The 17256-nt window shown below is 45.3% G+C and overlaps 1 protein-coding gene across 3 annotated transcripts in view; it reads left to right on the top strand.

The window, feature by feature from the left end:
* The window catches only part of Urb1 (URB1 ribosome biogenesis homolog), a 69368-nt gene that overhangs the window by 51249 nt on the left and 863 nt on the right, over positions 1–17256 (top strand). For all 3 annotated transcript variants that reach the window (XM_015478693.2, XM_048803567.1, XM_048803569.1), the window contains 10 exons: positions 142–313; positions 681–786; positions 7986–8146; positions 8740–8851; positions 10552–10658; positions 11182–11325; positions 12445–12554; positions 13679–13876; positions 14759–15000; positions 15653–16252. In XM_015478693.2, coding sequence (XP_015334179.1) covers positions 142–313; positions 681–786; positions 7986–8146; positions 8740–8851; positions 10552–10658; positions 11182–11325; positions 12445–12554; positions 13679–13876; positions 14759–15000; positions 15653–16252 — 1952 coding nt within the window. The remainder of the gene's footprint in view (positions 1–141; positions 314–680; positions 787–7985; positions 8147–8739; positions 8852–10551; positions 10659–11181; positions 11326–12444; positions 12555–13678; positions 13877–14758; positions 15001–15652; positions 16253–17256) is intronic.

Genomic DNA, 17256 nt, shown 5'->3' with positions numbered 1-17256 from the left:
AGGGGGTGATAGCACTGCCTTCCATGGGGGCATCGTGCAGATTGTGTGAATTAATGTACATGAAGTGCTTAGGATGGTGTCATAAAGTGCTGTTCCTACTGAGTCCCTGTGACCAGTCTGCACTCCCCTTTCTGGCTCTAGGGTGCTGCTGTGGGGCCCAGCAGCCGTGGAACATCACAAGACATGCCGGAGCCTGGGAAAGTCGCTGTGGCAGCAACCCAGCGTTGGGGATATTCTTCGCCTGCTGGATCGGGACCGGATGATGCAGACCATCCTGCACTTCCCCTTGAACCGAAGGCTGCTGCCTCCTGAGGTTCGGCTTTTGCCTTCTGCCCCTTCCTCTCCCAGGGCTCCCTCTACACCCTCAGCTTTGTCTTTCTTATTAACTTTTTATTAAGTAAAAGCCCAACTGTGTACAGAACGGACTGGGCCCCAGGTACGCCTCACCCAGACTGGCTACCTTGTATCATTTATTCCCCTCCCCCACAAACTTATTTGAAGCAAATTCTAAAGATCATAATATGTTTCATATGTAAGCATTGCTTTTTATAGAATCTCTTCTGCTTTAAGCTCTTAAATATTCAAAATAATTTGAGCTTTGATAACAGTGGGTTAACATTGACATGCTGATACATTTATGAGGTTGAGTCATGCATTTTTATTGGTTTTGGCTATTTCAGGACTCACAGGAATCAGTGTTTAAAGACAAGAGTGTGAAGGTGGATCTCAATGGCCTTTATGACCCCTGCTTTCTCCTTCATCTCTTCAGTGAACTGACCAGGCCAGGTAAATGCAGCCTCCCTCATGGATGCCTGGCTGCTGTGTGGGCTCCTGGGGTCAAATGACAATGTCAATCGTTGCCATAATTCCAGGTTTAAGGTCTGAATCTTGAGATCTTGACTGTTCTTTCATGGTCTTCCGTTGTCTTCTCACCTTTTCATTCCAGTGATTTTTAGCAAAGTCACTGTTATAGTCATCTTTTCATTGCTGTGACCAAAAGACCTGACAATAATAACTAAAAAGAGGAATATCCTTTTGGCTCACAATTTCAGAGGTCCATGGTTAGCCAACTCCATAGTTCTGGAGAAGAGCATCATGTTGGGACGGCATGGTGGAGGAAATCAGCTCAGGACATGGAAACCAGGAAGCGGAGAGAGAGCTCTGCTCATCAGGAGCAAAATATAAACCCAAAGGCACACCCGCCAGTGACCTGCTTCCTCTAGCCATACTCTACCTGCCTACAGTTACCCAGTTACTGCCTAGTTCATGTATATTGGTGGATCGGTCCACTGATTACTTTATAAGTTTCATAATCTAATCATTTCACCTGAAAATGATGCTCTTACACATTCATTTTGGGGGGGACACTTCATGTTTAAACCATAACAGTCACAATTCTCACGTTTTGAATATAGAGTGGTTTTTAGAAAAATGTATATTTATCTTTAAAACCAAGGGTGTCCCTTCTTCCTTAATGTTTTCCTAATTCCTAATGATGAGCATTTTCTGAACTTTTACTAGATAGTGGTCAAATGCCAACAGAAACTAGAGTTTTTATGCTTGAGTTAGAGTCTGCTGAGGTTGACTTGGTTTTGGCTTAAGTGTATTTTGAGAGTTGCATTTTATGCCCAGAAGCCTGAGGCGGACAGTCTTTATGGATAAATGGGTGATGGGGAGTGAAAATATGTATGTATATAATAGTCCCCCTTACTGGGGAGATATCTTCCAAGACCCCCAGTGAATGCCTGAAACCACAGATAGTTGCAAACCCTATATGTTCTGTTATTTCCAATGCATACAGAAAGTTTGTGATAAATCACTTGCAGTAAGCAGTCCACAATAGCTTACCATAGATTTTAGCAACCTCAGCATAGAATTTATTTTCTTGCCTTAAGTTAAAAACTGCCACTTTGTGGCCTCTGACATGTCTGAATTGCCAACATCACTTCTCTTGCTCTTTGGGATCATTATTAAGTAAAATAAAGGTTACTTGAACGCAAGCACTATGACACAATGACAGTCTTGATAATAGAAATGATTACTAAGTGACCTGCAGGAGGCAGGGATGATTCACATTCTGGGCCTGACATGCGTATAATTTTATCATGCTGCTGATAGCAGCCTGCAGTTTAAGACTTGTGAATTGCTTATTTCTGGAACTTTCCATTTAGTACTTATAGACAGTGGTTGACCACAGATAACTGAAAAACTGTGAACACCTTGAGAATGCTGAACACCTATTAGCAAAGATGAGTTGAACTTCCCAAGTTAAAAAACACCAAGAGTTTCTCTTTGAAATGTGCACCCATTTCTTTTGTCCATTTTGTAATGAGATTGTGTGTTGGTTGTGTTTTGAGGTTTCTTTATGTATTTTTGATGTAGTGTTAGTCCACAGAAGGATATGTGTCAGCTTATCTCTTCATCCTCGAAACAAGGTCTTTGATAGAACAGAAGTTTTCTCTAAATTAGATAGATTTATTCTTTTTAATTCCAGGGTCTATTTGAGGCATGAAGTTCAGGTCCAGGTTGGTTCGTTTGTCGCTGATGTCCAGTTGTTCAGCCCCCATTTGTTGAAAATGTCTCCTTTCCCCATTTCCTGCTGGGCTGCAGTAGGAGCCCCTCTGCCCACGAGGCCTCCTGGGAACTGTCCTGAGAGGCCGGGGAGAGGTGGCTATTACTAACACCAGGTAAGGGCCTTGTCAAAGCTGGCAGTGGGGGCGGGGGTTCCTTGCTCTCCACTGGGCTTCCTGTGACACCCCAGTAGGGATGCGAGGGCTTCTTGGATGCTGTCTCAGGAGGGAAATTGGGGCCCCTCCTCATAGCCTAACAGGGCTGAAGTCCAGGCACCCCACTCTGAGTTTGCTCGTGTGGTTCAGAACACAGTGAGGTGTCTGACTGCAAGTCAGGTCCTGTGTTGTCTGCCCCTTTCTAGTCTTGGCTCCAGAGAGGAGGCTTTTGTGGTTAGTGCCTGTTGGCACTTCTGGTTGCTGCTTTTTCAGTTCATCCCTCGGATGTAGGAGGCGGAACAACATTCCAGGGACCCTCAGCACCTGGGAGGTATGGGGGTGCCTTGGAGGCCTGCTGGTATGTGGAGGGGTTCCTTGAAGGGGGCGGGGGCCTCATAGCTGTATACATTGGGTGGACTAGGGAGACCATGCCCCCACTGTCTGTGGTACTTTCCCCTTTTTTAAACTTGAAAGTTTTCTTTTTATACACAAAAGCTCCTACCTGTGGACAGTTGTGCTAAACCTCTACCATTGCCCTTTGTAACCCTTTTAAAGGGATCAAAGGAGGCTGGCTTTTCAATGAGATTCCCCATTAGTGGCTCTTTGTGGCTGGCACTAGCTCCCCTTGAAGAGCACAGTCCTGTTCCTGAAGCTGGATTTTATTTGCAAGCGAACGGGGTATTTTGTACAAATGTCAGAAAGGGTGATAGCAGATGGGTGTCCTCATTGCCCAGGTAGGCACGGGCAGTAGGCTCACTGAGGCAGATCCGCTGTCTCTCTGTGCCTTGATGGTGCCATCCAGGTCTGTTCTTCATCACACATGGAAGTAAATTTTCCACAGTGTAAAAATATGAGTTTGTTGGCCATTGTAACTGGAGAAAATTAGAACAAATCATTTGGTCTCTTCCCCTGCTTCACAATAGAACTCTTAGAATATTTAATTCTTAGGAAAATATTTAACAGTAAAATCAGTTGGGTATTTTTCCCTAAGTCTTGAATACTTACTTCCTTTTTATGTGGTAAGGGGCAGATCCTGGGAGCCTGGGAGCCTTTTTTGAGGGGAGATGTACCAGTCACCCATCTCCTTACCTTTAAGTCTCCCGATACAGACTATTTTAAATCTTACTGCTATAATATAGTTCTTAAAAAACTGCAAAGCACATTAGTCCTCATCCTGAAAAGTATTTTCAGTAACTCAAAATACTGGTGGTATTAAAATTCACCTTGAAGTAGAACATTTCAAAAAGCATAGAGGTGGAAAAGGAAATGTATACAACGAAAACCAAAATACCCTCCAAAGGTAGGTTTATGAGGTGTTGCGCTGGACTTCATGTCCTCAGCAAAAAATGGATGCCTGGTGACTTAAACAGATTTCATTGGCTGCTAATAAAAACAAACCACCCCAACAACAAGACAATTCATTGGGAGAGGAAAGTTCCAGCACTAAAATCAGTTAAGCTGTGACACACAGTTGTTTTGGTGAAGCCACCAGCCAAATCAAGAAATAAAGCCTAGGGCTGGGGTTGTGGCTCAGTGGTAGAGCGCTTATCTAGGCATTGGGTTTGATCTCAGTACCACATAAAAATAAATAAATAAAAGTACTATGTCCATTTACAACTAAAAAATTTTTTAAAAAGACATAAAGCATAGTGGGTAGCTCCTCAAGCCCCTTCTTGCCCATATTTGGACTTTACATAAATGGCATCATTCATGGTACATTCTCTGGTGCCAGGCTTCCTTTATCCCCCATCACATCCATGAGAATCACCAAGCTGTATGAAGAAGGCCCCCACAGTGTGTTTGTACTTCCCACCTGGCCCAGGGATTGCTGAGCTTCTTGAAGGCCCAACTTGGGTATATGGTGAGTCTTCACGTGTCCTGTCAGTCAGAGAGAAACCACAACTCACAGCTCTATTTTCAACCCTTTGCTGCAAATGGGAACCTATGTTCTTAACCTTAAGCCCTTGACCAAGAAATGGAGCCAATCAAGGCTGTTGGTAATGGCAGTGACAAACACTTTCTCCACGGCTAAGTCTGGTCCTCAACGGAAGAGATCTGAAATCTTTAGCTCATAGTTCACAAAGCAGCCAGCACAGGAAGGTCACTTGTTCTAAACCTTGTCACCAGATGACCAATACGGAGTCCTACCCCACAGTGCACGTGGTGGGGAGTCCTGTAAGAAGAGGCTTGAGGGAGACTTCCGGATTTAATCCTGGATAATCATTCCAGTTAAGCCATTCTCTGAAGGTCTGTTGGTCCGAAGGCCAAATTGCTATTCATGAAGTTCTTCAAACAGAGTGACATTTATAACTATTTTTAAATAGCCTATTATATTTTCAGCATCCCAAGGGCAACCCTAAGTGTTACAAAGCCAAAGCTTCCATAAAGTAGCAGAGATGATTATGAAATATGAAATTGATTTTTCCTTATGAACATGTGGAAAATTCATTTGTCTCAGAATGTCAGCAATTACTAAAAATATCCCAGCCAGCTGAGTACCAGCTCATTTTAGTGAATGTAACATTAAATGTTTAGACTTCTTTTCCAAATATATTCTGTGTATAGTATTTGTTATGTAGGTATGTAGGTATCTCTCAAACACAACTCTTCTTTTCCAAAACAATTTAAATCTAATTTGGTGTTTTTAAAGCTTTTGGGCTTTCCTTCCCCATCAAAAGTAATCAGTTGTGAGAAATTAAGAAATTGAATCCATCAGCCATTGGAACCCACAAGTCCTTTTCCATTCTTTCAGTTTTTATCTGTGTCTTGATGTTAAAAGTGGGCTTTGGTAGGCAATCTGCACTGGAATTCTGCTTCTTTCCTGATCTGTCCATCTCTGCCTTTTAATTGGAATATATTCACCAGTTATATTTAATGAGATTATGATCTGACTCTGTTTTACCTTCTTTGTTGATTTTTAGCGTGTGTGTGTGTGTGTGTGTGTATAGTGGTTGCTTTAGGATTCTTATTACACGTCTTTAATTTATTGCCATTTACCTGCTGTGGAGATGATTCCACTTTGGACATGGTGTGAGATCCTTATAATGGTATGAACCCATTATTCCCTTTTGGCTTTTGTGCTATTCTTACCACACACTGTATTTCAATATCTATAAACCTCACAATAGATTACTATTTTTGCCTCATTATTTTTTGAAGAGATTTACTTGTTTGTATTCACCACATGGCCGTCAATTCTTTTATTAGTGCATATTAATTATACAGAATAATGGGTTTCATTGTGGCATATTCATACATGCGTAGACATACTTCAGTCACTTTCCTGCCCTCCCTCCTCCCCCTGCTCCTTCCTCTTCTCTAATAGTCTCCCTTCCTATAGGTGCCATTTTTACCATTTTTTTGTTCTCTGTAGTCCTTGATGTAGATCCACATTTCTATTTGATATAATTCTACTTCTGTCTGAAATACTTCAGTTAAGAATTCTTGTAGTTCAAGTCTGCTAGTGATCAAGTCTTTTAGCTTTTTTATATCTGAAAAAAAAAAAACTTTTGAAAGATTTTCAAAGGGAATAGAATTCTAGTTTAATAGGCTTTTTTTGTGCAGTACTTGAAAGATGTTGTTCCACTGATTTCTGGGTCACACAGTGTTGCTAACAATAATCATCTGCCATTTTTCTTCCCTTTTTTCTGTGTGTTGTGTATCTGCTTTTAAGATCTTTTTTCATCACTGGTCTCAAGCAATTTGATTAAGATATGCTTGGATAGGATTTTTTGTTTGTTTGTTTCTTGTGCTTGGGGTTCCTTGAGCCTCTTGGCCCTGTGTGGGTATAGGTCTTGTCAAATATGGAAGTTTGGGCTGCTTAGATTGCCCCACAGCTCAGGGATGTTCTCTTCATCATGGTTTTTAAAATGCTGTTCTGTCTGTGATTTAGTTTGGATAGTTCTATTATTACTGTCTTCTGAGTCACAGGCCTTTTTATTTTCCATAGTATCTAATTCAGTGGACCATTCAGTACATTTTCATCTCAAACATTATAGTTTACATCCCTAGAAACATGGTTTGTGTTTTTATATCCTATATTTAACGTGATCCATCTGCCCTCTAATAGTCTCCCTGTTTTTTAAAAATGCTATTAATGGTGTATCTTCTACTGGTAGTATATTACAAGATTACCAGTTTAGAGCAGTCATTTCATTTGGCTTGCATTTATTTCCTAACTAGGTTACTGGTTACTCACTCTAAAGAACATCATAACATCTTTATGGATAATTATCATGGCTAGGTTAATTTTATGTATGTGTTTGTGGCACTGGGGTTTGAACCCAGGGTCTCAAGTATGCTAGGCAAGTGCTATATCACTGAGCTACATCCCCAGACCTTTTATTTTATTTTATCTTATCTTGAGACAGGTTCTTGCTAAGTTGCTCAGGCTGGTCTGGAACTTGCAATTCTCCTGCCTTAGCCTCCCAAGTTGCTGGGATTGTAGGCATGCATCACTGCACCCAGCTCAGATAAATCATTTTTTAACAAAGTGACCTATCTCTATTCCAAGTCCTTCTTGACAGAATTTGTTTTGTAAAAAGGCCTGGGTTCTTATTAAAGTATTCTGAACATTGTGGTAAGGTCCTCTGCATATCTGATCCACTTTGAGTCTTGTCCTCGTCTAGAGCAGTAGGAGCATCTCCAGGCCTCACAGATACCAGCCAGAAGGCTCTTCTGGCTATAGCTGTTACTCAAGTATGGTGAATCAGTCTTCTGAGAGATTTTTTTTAGTTTGTTTGAAGAATGAATAAGGGTTGCAGAGCGAATCTAGCTTAATTAATCCTTTGGAAAATTGATGGGCCAGGTCCAACTGGCTTATACTGGCTACATTTCCCAGCTTCCCTTCCCTTCTGTATTTCCTAGGTGGTGCTTGCAGTTAGTAACACCATGGCTGTGGGCTGAACAGGCAGACATGGGGAGCTGGCTGCAGATCCCCAGTCAAGGCCCCGGCTCTTGGCTGAGCACTTAGCCCTGGGTCTCAGCATTCCTCTGTTCCTTTCCAGCTCATGGGATGTTCATGGGAGAAAGTGAAATAACCCCAGTGAGGATTTGCAGGCTCTTAGAAACTGAAGACATGGCAGTTATTGCCACAAAAAGGAAGATATTTTTTAATCCAACTCTGCAGCTGTTAGGGAGCCAGAGAAAGATTTTCTTGCTTACATTCAGCACATGTAGCTGAGATTGGTAAGATGCAGAAAAGAATAAGAATCATAAAATCCTGTTGTATGTTTAGTGTAGTATTTTGTTTTCCTGTAGAATTTGTGGTGGACTGTCGAAAATTTTTGGATTCAAATGCTCTGGGCCTAACTGTGGCAGCCCTCAGTAGCTATGACCCCCAGATGCGAGCTGCAGCTTATTCCGTCCTGGCGGCCTACTACTCACATCTGGAGGGTGCTCGGTTCAGGGAGCAGTCCCAGGTGAGTAGGAAATGGGGACAAGCCTATGGGAGGAGGATGGGCCTGGCAGATGTCAGAGAGCTAGCTGGCTGTCTGCTGGGTCTGGTAGGAATATTTACTGGAACAGGTATGTTGCTGGGAGATTTGCTGAGGAACTAGACTTTTGCCTCTAGGAGGTGATACAGGAAGCTGCCTTTGAGCCTCATCTCCTGGGGAGTAAGAGCAAGGTTTCCCCCTTACAATGGCTCTTCCTGTAGGTAGACAGATGCTTGGTTTCTGTTGAGCATTTCTTTGGTCTAAACTCAGTGATGAAGATTTCTGACCCTCAAAAATCTGTGCCCTGTGCTAGGAGAGGACCAAGAGCAGATTGGCCTCTCGGGATACAGTGCCTGGCCTTATCTCTGCCATTGGGCATGGGCTTGCCTCCTGAAAGAAGGTGAAAAGCAAAACATGTCCCTAAAATGGTAGCAAGCTGGTGTCCTGTGCTGTGAACTGCATCCTTTGTGTCCCTGGGGTGGGAGGAGCAGGCACGCCTGCACAGTGGTGGTTCAGCTACAGAGTCACAGTTCTGAAAGTGCTCCCCCCACCCCACCCCGCTCTACCCTATCTTTCAGCTGCTTTACCTGTTGGATGTGGTCCGGAATGGTATTCGAACCCCGAACATGAGACTCACTTTTACCTTGGCTCTCTTCATTGCCAAGGCAGCCCTGCAGATTTTGAAACCAGGTACCCCTGATATAATCTGGTTGGAGAGAAATTGAAAATTGGAGATTGAGCAAGTTTGCATCTGGGATTTATCCCACGGGTGTAATCAGTCACATATCTATGAGAAATGACATGTTCAAGGTCATTCAGAGCCTGTAATAGTGAAGAATTGTAATAGTGAAGAACTGGGAGCCATCGTAACACCCATCAGTAGTAGACAGAAAATAAGTGTTGAAACTCTGTAGGACTAGATCCAGAAAAAACTAAATGGAAAAAAAAAAGATGCAGAACAGTGTGTATGATGGGGGCAAGGAGTATGGACTCACATTTGCATGTTATATAAAACTGGTAAAAGCAAATAAAACCCAGGAAATCACAGCATCCCTGAATGTGACCAAAATATTAGGGACTAAGCTGGGGGCTGAGAGCTTGGACTTGAGCTAGGATGCCTTGGGCCCCTTCCTGCCTCGGTGTCTTCACTCTGAAGCAGGGTGATAGTAGCACCACTGCTACACCTCTAGGATCACTGTGCAGGTGACACCCCAGAGCCTTCACAGGCTGCCTGGCACAGTGCCTCCCATCAGGTTGGCCACTGCTCTTGGTCCTCACTGGTCCCTGCTTAGGAGAACGCAGAGTGGCTTAGGGATCCCTAGCTGGAAAGCATGGAGTCACTGTGCACGTGTCACTGGGTTATTAGAACACAGCTCCAGTGTTACCCACAGGGAAGCGGGGCTCCTCCACTGTGAGCAAGAAACCTTAATTCATCACATGTCTTTGTTTTGCCATTATTGAGAAAAAATGGTGGAATGCTGGTACGATTGAGGACTGCAGGGTTCTTTTAGCATAGATGGTTGTATCTCAGATGAGAAAACAGCCCCCCAGCTGATGCCACCACCCTCACACCAGCTGAGGCCCCCAAGGTTGAGTAGTGTGTCCAAGACCACAGTTAGCTTGTAGTCAGGCTGCTCTTAGAATTCAGATCTGATTTTCATTTCCTCCTAAGTAATTTTTTAAAATATTTTTTAGTTGCTGATGGACTTTTATTTTATTTGTATGTGGTACTGAGAATTGAACCCAGTACCTCACACAGGCTAGGCAAGCACTTTTCTACTGGGCTACGACCCCAGCCCTCAATCCTATGTAATTTTTATGACATGGTTTTTCCCTGCCTTACAAATTTGAGGAAGAAGAAATATAATTAAAAATAATTTGTAGATTTTAAAGGTCCTATTATGAGAAAATACAGCAGAGACCATGATGTTTGTAGTCCCCACCTCCCATCCAGTGTGTGGCACCCGGGTATAGCTGTCCCACTCAGCACTCAGGTTGAGGTGGGACCTGCAGGCAGCAGATGCTGAGCTGGCTCAGGCTGTAGCGGGAGGAGGGTCTCACCTCTGCCTGTGTTCTTGAACTGAGGCTCCCTTCCTGAGGCAGGTCTTCTCTGTGGGAAGCAGAGGAGAGTGGGCTGATGGGTGTGATGTCAGTCCTGTGGCCAGGTCCAGCAATGGTTCTGAACCACAAGGGAAAGCCCATGTGCGGTTGCAACATCAGGTGCCAGCTGTATTCTAATTCTCAAGAACCAGTATTCTGGACAAGGGTAGAAAAGCTCCCTGGGGACAGGGCCTCATGGCTAATACCCAGAGCACCTGCCTCCCGTGCTCTGCCAGCCTCAAGGTGTCCTATTGACACCTGCAGTCAGTGACTATCTTGCCTATTCTCAGAGGAACACATGTACTGGAAGATCAGCAAGTTCCTGCTGTCACATGAGTACTTGAACATGGACAAAGTGCCGGGCTTCTACCAGTTCTTCTACAGCTCTGACTTTGAGGTAATGCTTTCAAAGCTCCCAGAGACTCCTGAACTGTATCACTCAGTCACTGTTATTTTTCTGGTGTTTTCCTCATTAATACCATTTCCCACACAGCTGAGATGATTGCACAAACAAGGTCACAAAAAGGAGCTGTTCACATGGGCTTCTGCGTAGATGGGGCTCCTGTCCCACGCACTGATCATGCTTCTTGAACCCTTAACACTCTCTGTCAGTCCTGACTCTTCCCACATTCTCCTGGGATTTCCTTGGTGAATGCCTGGGTTAAATAAAAGTATCTTTATGTGGAGCCCCCTGCCTGACCAAAGACAGCTTGGTGTTTGAACTGACCTGGTCCTTTATTCCTGACCTGAAGCAGTGGAATCAGGGACGAGACTAAGGGTTTTAATATATAATCAGAAACAGAGGCCAGGGCTTCTATGGCAGTCTTCGCCACCACTTGAAAACAGTGGTGTTTGAAGGGTTGTCAGATAAAGGGACTTTAATTTAGTTAATGATGCTTTCTCATTTGCCTGGGTTATAGCAAAAAACCGAACAGGAATGGGTGTTTGGGATTCTGCGGCAGGGGATTCGCGACAAAAACTGCTATGAGCTTTGTGCCCGGCGAGGGGTCTTCCACATTATCCTGACCTTCTTCAGCAGCCCGCTGTGTGACGAAGTGGCACAGGTGAGCTAATTCTGTATGATTATTTGAGACAGAAAGGTCTGCTCTGTTTTGTGGTTTTATTTGGAAGCCAAGTCCTTGTGAATTCTAACCCAAGTGTGGATGTGACTGCCCTGAGCCTGGCTTTGAAGTGAGGAAAATGAGGTTCCATTGACGCCCATCCTGCTGCCTGCATGTAGTGTAGGCTAATTCACTCATGCGCAGGGTGGGATGCCCAGTATCATTTCTCCCCTGATGAAATGCTTTCCATTGCCTCCCTCTCGCTGTGCTCTTGACTGATAGGGATGCCTTTTATTTTGCTTTCATAAGAAAGGGACCAATCAGTAATCATGAGCCTGTGGAGCTGGCCAAGAGCTTAGGAACAAATTACCCCACATAAGTGACAGAGGTGCCCTCAAGCCACCAGGATTTCACTTAGTGCTCAGAAGCATCAAAACTTGTAAGGAAAGGAGAATTGGGAGTCTTAACTGCCTGCCTCCCCTAGCTAATTTGGAATCTGACCTTAGACTTCATTTCCTGGAACCAAGAGCTGACAAATGTGTTTTTTAGGAAATAGGTAGAAAAAGGCTTTGGCATTTCCATTAATTCCTAGCAAGTTGGCTTTTGTTTCTGGTATTTTGTGAAATGTAGCTGAATAGGAGTAAGTCAGGATTAAGAAACATGTTGGAATAAGCAGAATTTGAATACAGTGGCCTTTTACTTTGTTTTGGCATATGAGAATTCTGAGGCACTATTGAGTATTTCAGGGGCAGTCCCATCTTAATGGCCCCCTTTCCAGGTAATGAAACAGAAGGGCAGAGTAGGCTCCAGTGGCTCAGAGCTGGGCTGGAGATGGGCCCACATTCCTTCCCCCACTGGGCTGCTGCATATCTGGTCTGTGTGGTTTCTTGGCTCCATCTTTGCTTGTGGTTGGTTCCTTATGATGGGTTTGTTGAAGTGGGGCTCTTCCCAGCCTACCAGTTGCTGGAAGCCTTTCCTCTGGCTGTCAGTGGTGGGGAAGGATACTTTCCTTCACAGCCATACTATGACAGATTTAGCAAAGCAGCCTTCATTTGGAGCATGCCTTTGATAAGTAAGTTTGGTTCTTCCACTAAGGAGTATCATTTTGTTTTGGATTTTCAGAATTGGATCCTGGAAATTCTACAGAATGCTGCCCAAGTTGCCAGATCTGCCTATGAAATCATACGGGACTATAGCCTTTTAACGTGGATTTTACACATCCTTGAGAACAAGTAAGTGCTTTTTGCATGAGAGGTATATCAGGTTAGAGGAAGGTGGAATGGAGACATGATGTCTACTACCAGTTGGAGTGTCTAGTAGACACCATGCTCTCTGAAACAGTGTCCTCTGATGCCCAGCGTGCCTGACAGTCCCCTGGTAATACCCAGGTGACTTTCCCTCCCCTTCCCTGAAGCTCTTCCTTTCGGGGTAGATTATTGGAAGTTGCTGGGTGACAGTGGCTCAGTTCAGTACTCCCATTGCCACTGCGGGTCCAGGGGGCTCAGTGATGAGCCTGCACTGCCGTGGTGCAGGGGGCTGGCGTTGGAGATTCACTGTGATACCTGACGACCTTCAGTCCCTGAGGCCATCGAGAGAGCCGAAGACTGTTACAGGGTGCTTGTGACTGGAAGACTTTGTCTCTCAAAGAACTAACCACTGGCAGAGAAGCCCAGAGGTCTCTAGGCTCTTCTTGCATTTTTTTTTTTTTTAAGTATCTTCTAAAATTCCATAGAAGAAAACAATATTCTAAATATTATGTCTTTGAACATAGACTTTAATAAGATAGTTTCAGATTTATAAAAGGCATTATTAGCTGGACAGTGGTGCAGGCCTACAATTCCAGCTGCTTGGGAGGCCGAGGTTGGAGGATTGAGTTCAAAGCCAGCCTCAGCAATGGTGAGGCACTAAGCAACTCAGTTTGACCCTGTCTCTAAATAAAGTACAAAATTGGGCTGAGGATGTGGCTCAGTGGTCGAGCGCCCCGAGTTTAATCCCCCACCCCTCCCCCCAAAAAAATTACACAAATAATAAAAGGCTAATTAGCCAATTATTCCTGGTTCCTGGCTACTACCTTGAAGTTTTAGAAGGTTGCTATCATAAATGGGACAGTGTAGTGCAGCTCTCCGGAATTTCTAGAGGGACTTAGGGCAGTCCTCTGGTTAGAAAGGAGTGTGGGGCCCTGGCTTGTGTTGGAGCTGAGTTGGCATCTGGGCCACCCTGTTTTTATTTAGAGGATGTGCTTTTTGAGAAGGTGAGCAGATAGGACCATATCCTGTTCTGCAATCCTGCCCTCCCACCTCCACAGACCGACAGGAGAGGATGTGGCAGGGCTGGACCACTGCTGTGTTTGTTTCAGATTTCTGGAGACTCAGCTGCTCTCTAATGTGATCTCCTTGCTGCATACACTGTGGGTGACCAACTTAGGAGACAAAAGAGTAGAGGGGAACAGCCAGCCACCCTGCCAGCCCGGCTCCCACGAGCCCCGCAAGCTGCTCGCCCTGCACCTGGTCAACGAGTTCCTTTATGTCCTTGTCGCACTTATGAAGCATCTGAGGTGAGCTGCCCCACCAGGTGACCCCTAACATGCCTATTTGAGGTTGCAGTGGCCAGTGCCACTTACTACTCTTTCCTGTTACTAAGGACACCAAGATGCCACAGGTGGGTTCTGGCTATGTCCTGGTTTGAATCAGACCAGAATTCTGGTACCAAGTGTTGATGTTGTAAGGACATCTGTTGCAGCTCTTTTCTTCACTCTGCTAACAAACTAGAAGATGAGTAGCAAACAGATTATGCTCAGTATAAAGCATTGCTTGATAAGGAGCAGGACATTCTGTTTCATGTTCCAAATTCAGTGAAGTCTCTGGTAGACAGCTATGCTTCTCATTTTGGGATCATCAGGAGTTGTTGCTGAGGACAAATTGCTCTTTAAAATAATGGTTTTACTTTTAATGTTGTGTGGGATACATGTTACTTAGTTTTAAATTTCTTAGAGTTTAGAGAGATGTGTCTCCTCCCAGTGCCTATCAGTCAGGCATCAGCCATGGGAGTGATGCTGTCCTGGAGCCTTCCTGGGCCTTCTTCGCTTGAGTCTGATAGTCCTGAGATGGAGAAGAATTGGCACAGCCCTGGTGTGGACTCGTGTACATCTCCTAGCCCCTGACTCCTCAGCTTTCTGCCAGCTACTCATTTAGCTAAGGTTTCCAAACAGACCTTTCTTCCTCTGGGGTAGGGGTTAGACTCTGGGTCTTCTTTTTCCCCTTCTCTGGAGCAGCTCACTTTTTCCTCTTCTGTGTACTGGGGGCTGTGCTAGGTATCTGTTGTAAAGGGAAACCTGGTTCCTGAGTGAACCGACATTGAAGGCCACTCCAGCCCTGTGCTGTCCTTCTGGGAGAGGGAGGCAGCTTTTGCTCAGTCTATAATGTCGGCTCCCCAACAGGCCTACCTTGGCTTCCACCCAGCTCATCAGCTTCTTTAAGACACTCGACTCTGTGCTGAGATACCGGGCCACCGTTCTGCAGACCTTTAAGGACATGGGCCGATTCACTGTGAATGAGATGGTACTTTCCACCCAAGATGTCCTGATCCTCTTGCATAAGTGGAGCATCATCGAAAGAAACACTAAGCTGCAGGAAGACCTGAGAGCAGCTATTGAGAAATGCCAACTCAGGGACCTAATGAGTAAGTGTCAGAACCCAAGACAGCTCTCAAGCTGCTTTGGGTCCACCCAGAGCAGCCAGAGTCCCTCCCTCTGTGAGCAGCATATCTAAAGCCTCAAGGCCTAGAGCGAGTGGGGAGACCTGGGTTTAAGTCCAGCCTTGCTGCTAAGTAGCTTTTGCCTTTGAGTAAGTCACTTAACCTCCCCAAGTATAAGGACGCTGACCTGTAGAGCAGGTAGGAGGCAGCTAAGAGCTACTTGCCCACCTTGCCCTGTGATGTGGGGTCAAGAGAACAAATTGGCCAGACCTCCTGGATCCACACTGTGACACTGCCATGTCCAGGTCTATGTTTCCTCCTGTGTATTTCTTTTTCTTTTTTGAGGTGAGGTCTCTCTGAGTTGCCCAGGCTGGCCTCAAACTCTAGTGTTCCTTTACCTTAGCCTTAGCCTCCAAGGAGCTAGGACTACAGGTGCACTACTGCACCTGGCTTTTCTCATCCACTAATGAAAATGTTGTCATTAACAGCAATAGCAGTGGATGTCATGTAGGAGAAGGCTTCTAGGAGCAGTGCCACGTGCCTGGGACCCTGAGCTGCCCTCTCCCTTCTCCTTAGAGGAGGATCTGTGTGGAGGGAGGTGCCCAGCCTCACTGCCGTTTTTCTCCTTGATTAATAGAAGTGCTCAAGGATAAGAACAGGCCCATGGTGCCAGCCCGAGCCAAAGGCCCGCGGAGCCGGAAAAGAAGGCCTGGAGAGGCAGAGGCTACGGTCAACCCTGAACTGACGGCATCTAGTCTGGAGACATGCAAGGGTCTCCTGCGGTCCATACTGACCTACTGGGGGCCTGTGGTCCCTGGATCTGAACCTGCTCAGGAGCCTGCAGACCAGACCACCCTGGAAAGTGAAGCACCAGGTCCTGGGTATGCCATTGCCTCCCTGGTGGTCAGCTGGGTGCTGCGGTCAGTAGGCGAGTGCCCGCTCAGCAGGGCAGAAGCTATGGGACTCCTTGGCTGGCTCAAGAACCACATTTTGCCACATGCAGAGGTGGTAGCTGACCTTCTTGGGGACAGTGCTGTGAGGAGCAGCATGTTTAAGCTCTACAGCCGCCTCTGCAGTGCTGAGGAGCTGGTGGGTCCTACACAGGATGTGGCCTACCTGTTCACCACGGTCATGCTACAGTTGGTGGCAGCTCAGGGCCAGGTACAGAGCCCCTTCCACCAAGCAGTGGAAGCTCTGTGGACGTCTTCTCTGGATGAGAAAGACAAAGCCCCACAAGGTAATACTGGCTCTTTGGTTGGAAGCTAAAGGAATGTGTGAGTGGGCTGGGCAGAAGCTTGTGTCCCTTAGAGTCAGTTAGGCCCTGCCAGAAACTTCCCAGTTTGGTGCTTTGACAAAGTATTTGAGTGGCCCCTCCCACAATTCTGGGGATTGCCAGTAGTTTGCCATTTGGCCCTAGTGTAAATGGAGAGGAAGCCTTTGCCTTGGCTCCCAGGTGAGACACCAGTGATAGGTTTGTGGTAGAGAAAGGAGCAACCTCAGACTCTTCCATGCTGCATAGCACAGCATGTGTGACCTCCACCCAAATGGAGGATTGCATTGCATGTCACAGCAAAGCTTGTACGTGTGCATGCACACAAGTGTGGACATCTGCAGAAGTGCACAAATGCATGCGCGTGGTTTGTGCTTGCACTTAGCAGATGCCCACAATTTGGGACACAGGAGTGAGTGAAGAAGGAATTTCGTAGCTTAATGGTTGTGAGAAGACTTGGGAGGCAGGTGTGGCCTCCTCCATCTGGGAGGGTGCTCCCTTTCACTGAGGGATGTAGAGGGGAGCTGGGAGGGGAAGAGCCAGCAGACCACACAAGTGAATTGACCCAATAGTGTGATGACTCTCTTCCTCTCACCTGGCTGCAGCCAGAAAAGTAAGTCTTTCTGCCCATTAGACCATCTCTCCCCACTCAGGCGGTTGAGGATATGATGTTAGATGATTCTGGGAAGTGCTTCTCAGAATCCAATGCTGGCTCCAGGTGTGGGTGCTCAAAAGCAGAAGAAACCTATGTTGTAGTAACTTCTTTTTTATATTATTTATATTTATAAAATATTCTCATGGGCTGGGATTGTGGCTCAGAGGTAGAGCGCTTGCCTACCATGTGTGAAACACTGGTTCGATCCTCAGCACCACATAAAAATAAAGATGTGTCCACTTATAACTGAAAATAAATATTTAAAAAAATTTCATATTCATCAGAAGGTTTAAAATAAAAATGATTAACACAAAAA

The sequence above is a fragment of the Marmota marmota genome, unplaced genomic scaffold, assembly GCF_001458135.2.
Source record: "Marmota marmota marmota unplaced genomic scaffold, marMar, whole genome shotgun sequence".
Taxonomy (NCBI): Eukaryota; Metazoa; Chordata; class Mammalia; order Rodentia; family Sciuridae; genus Marmota; species Marmota marmota.
Note: the sequence above shows the minus strand (reverse complement) of the source record. Positions and strands in the feature narration are given on the sequence as shown.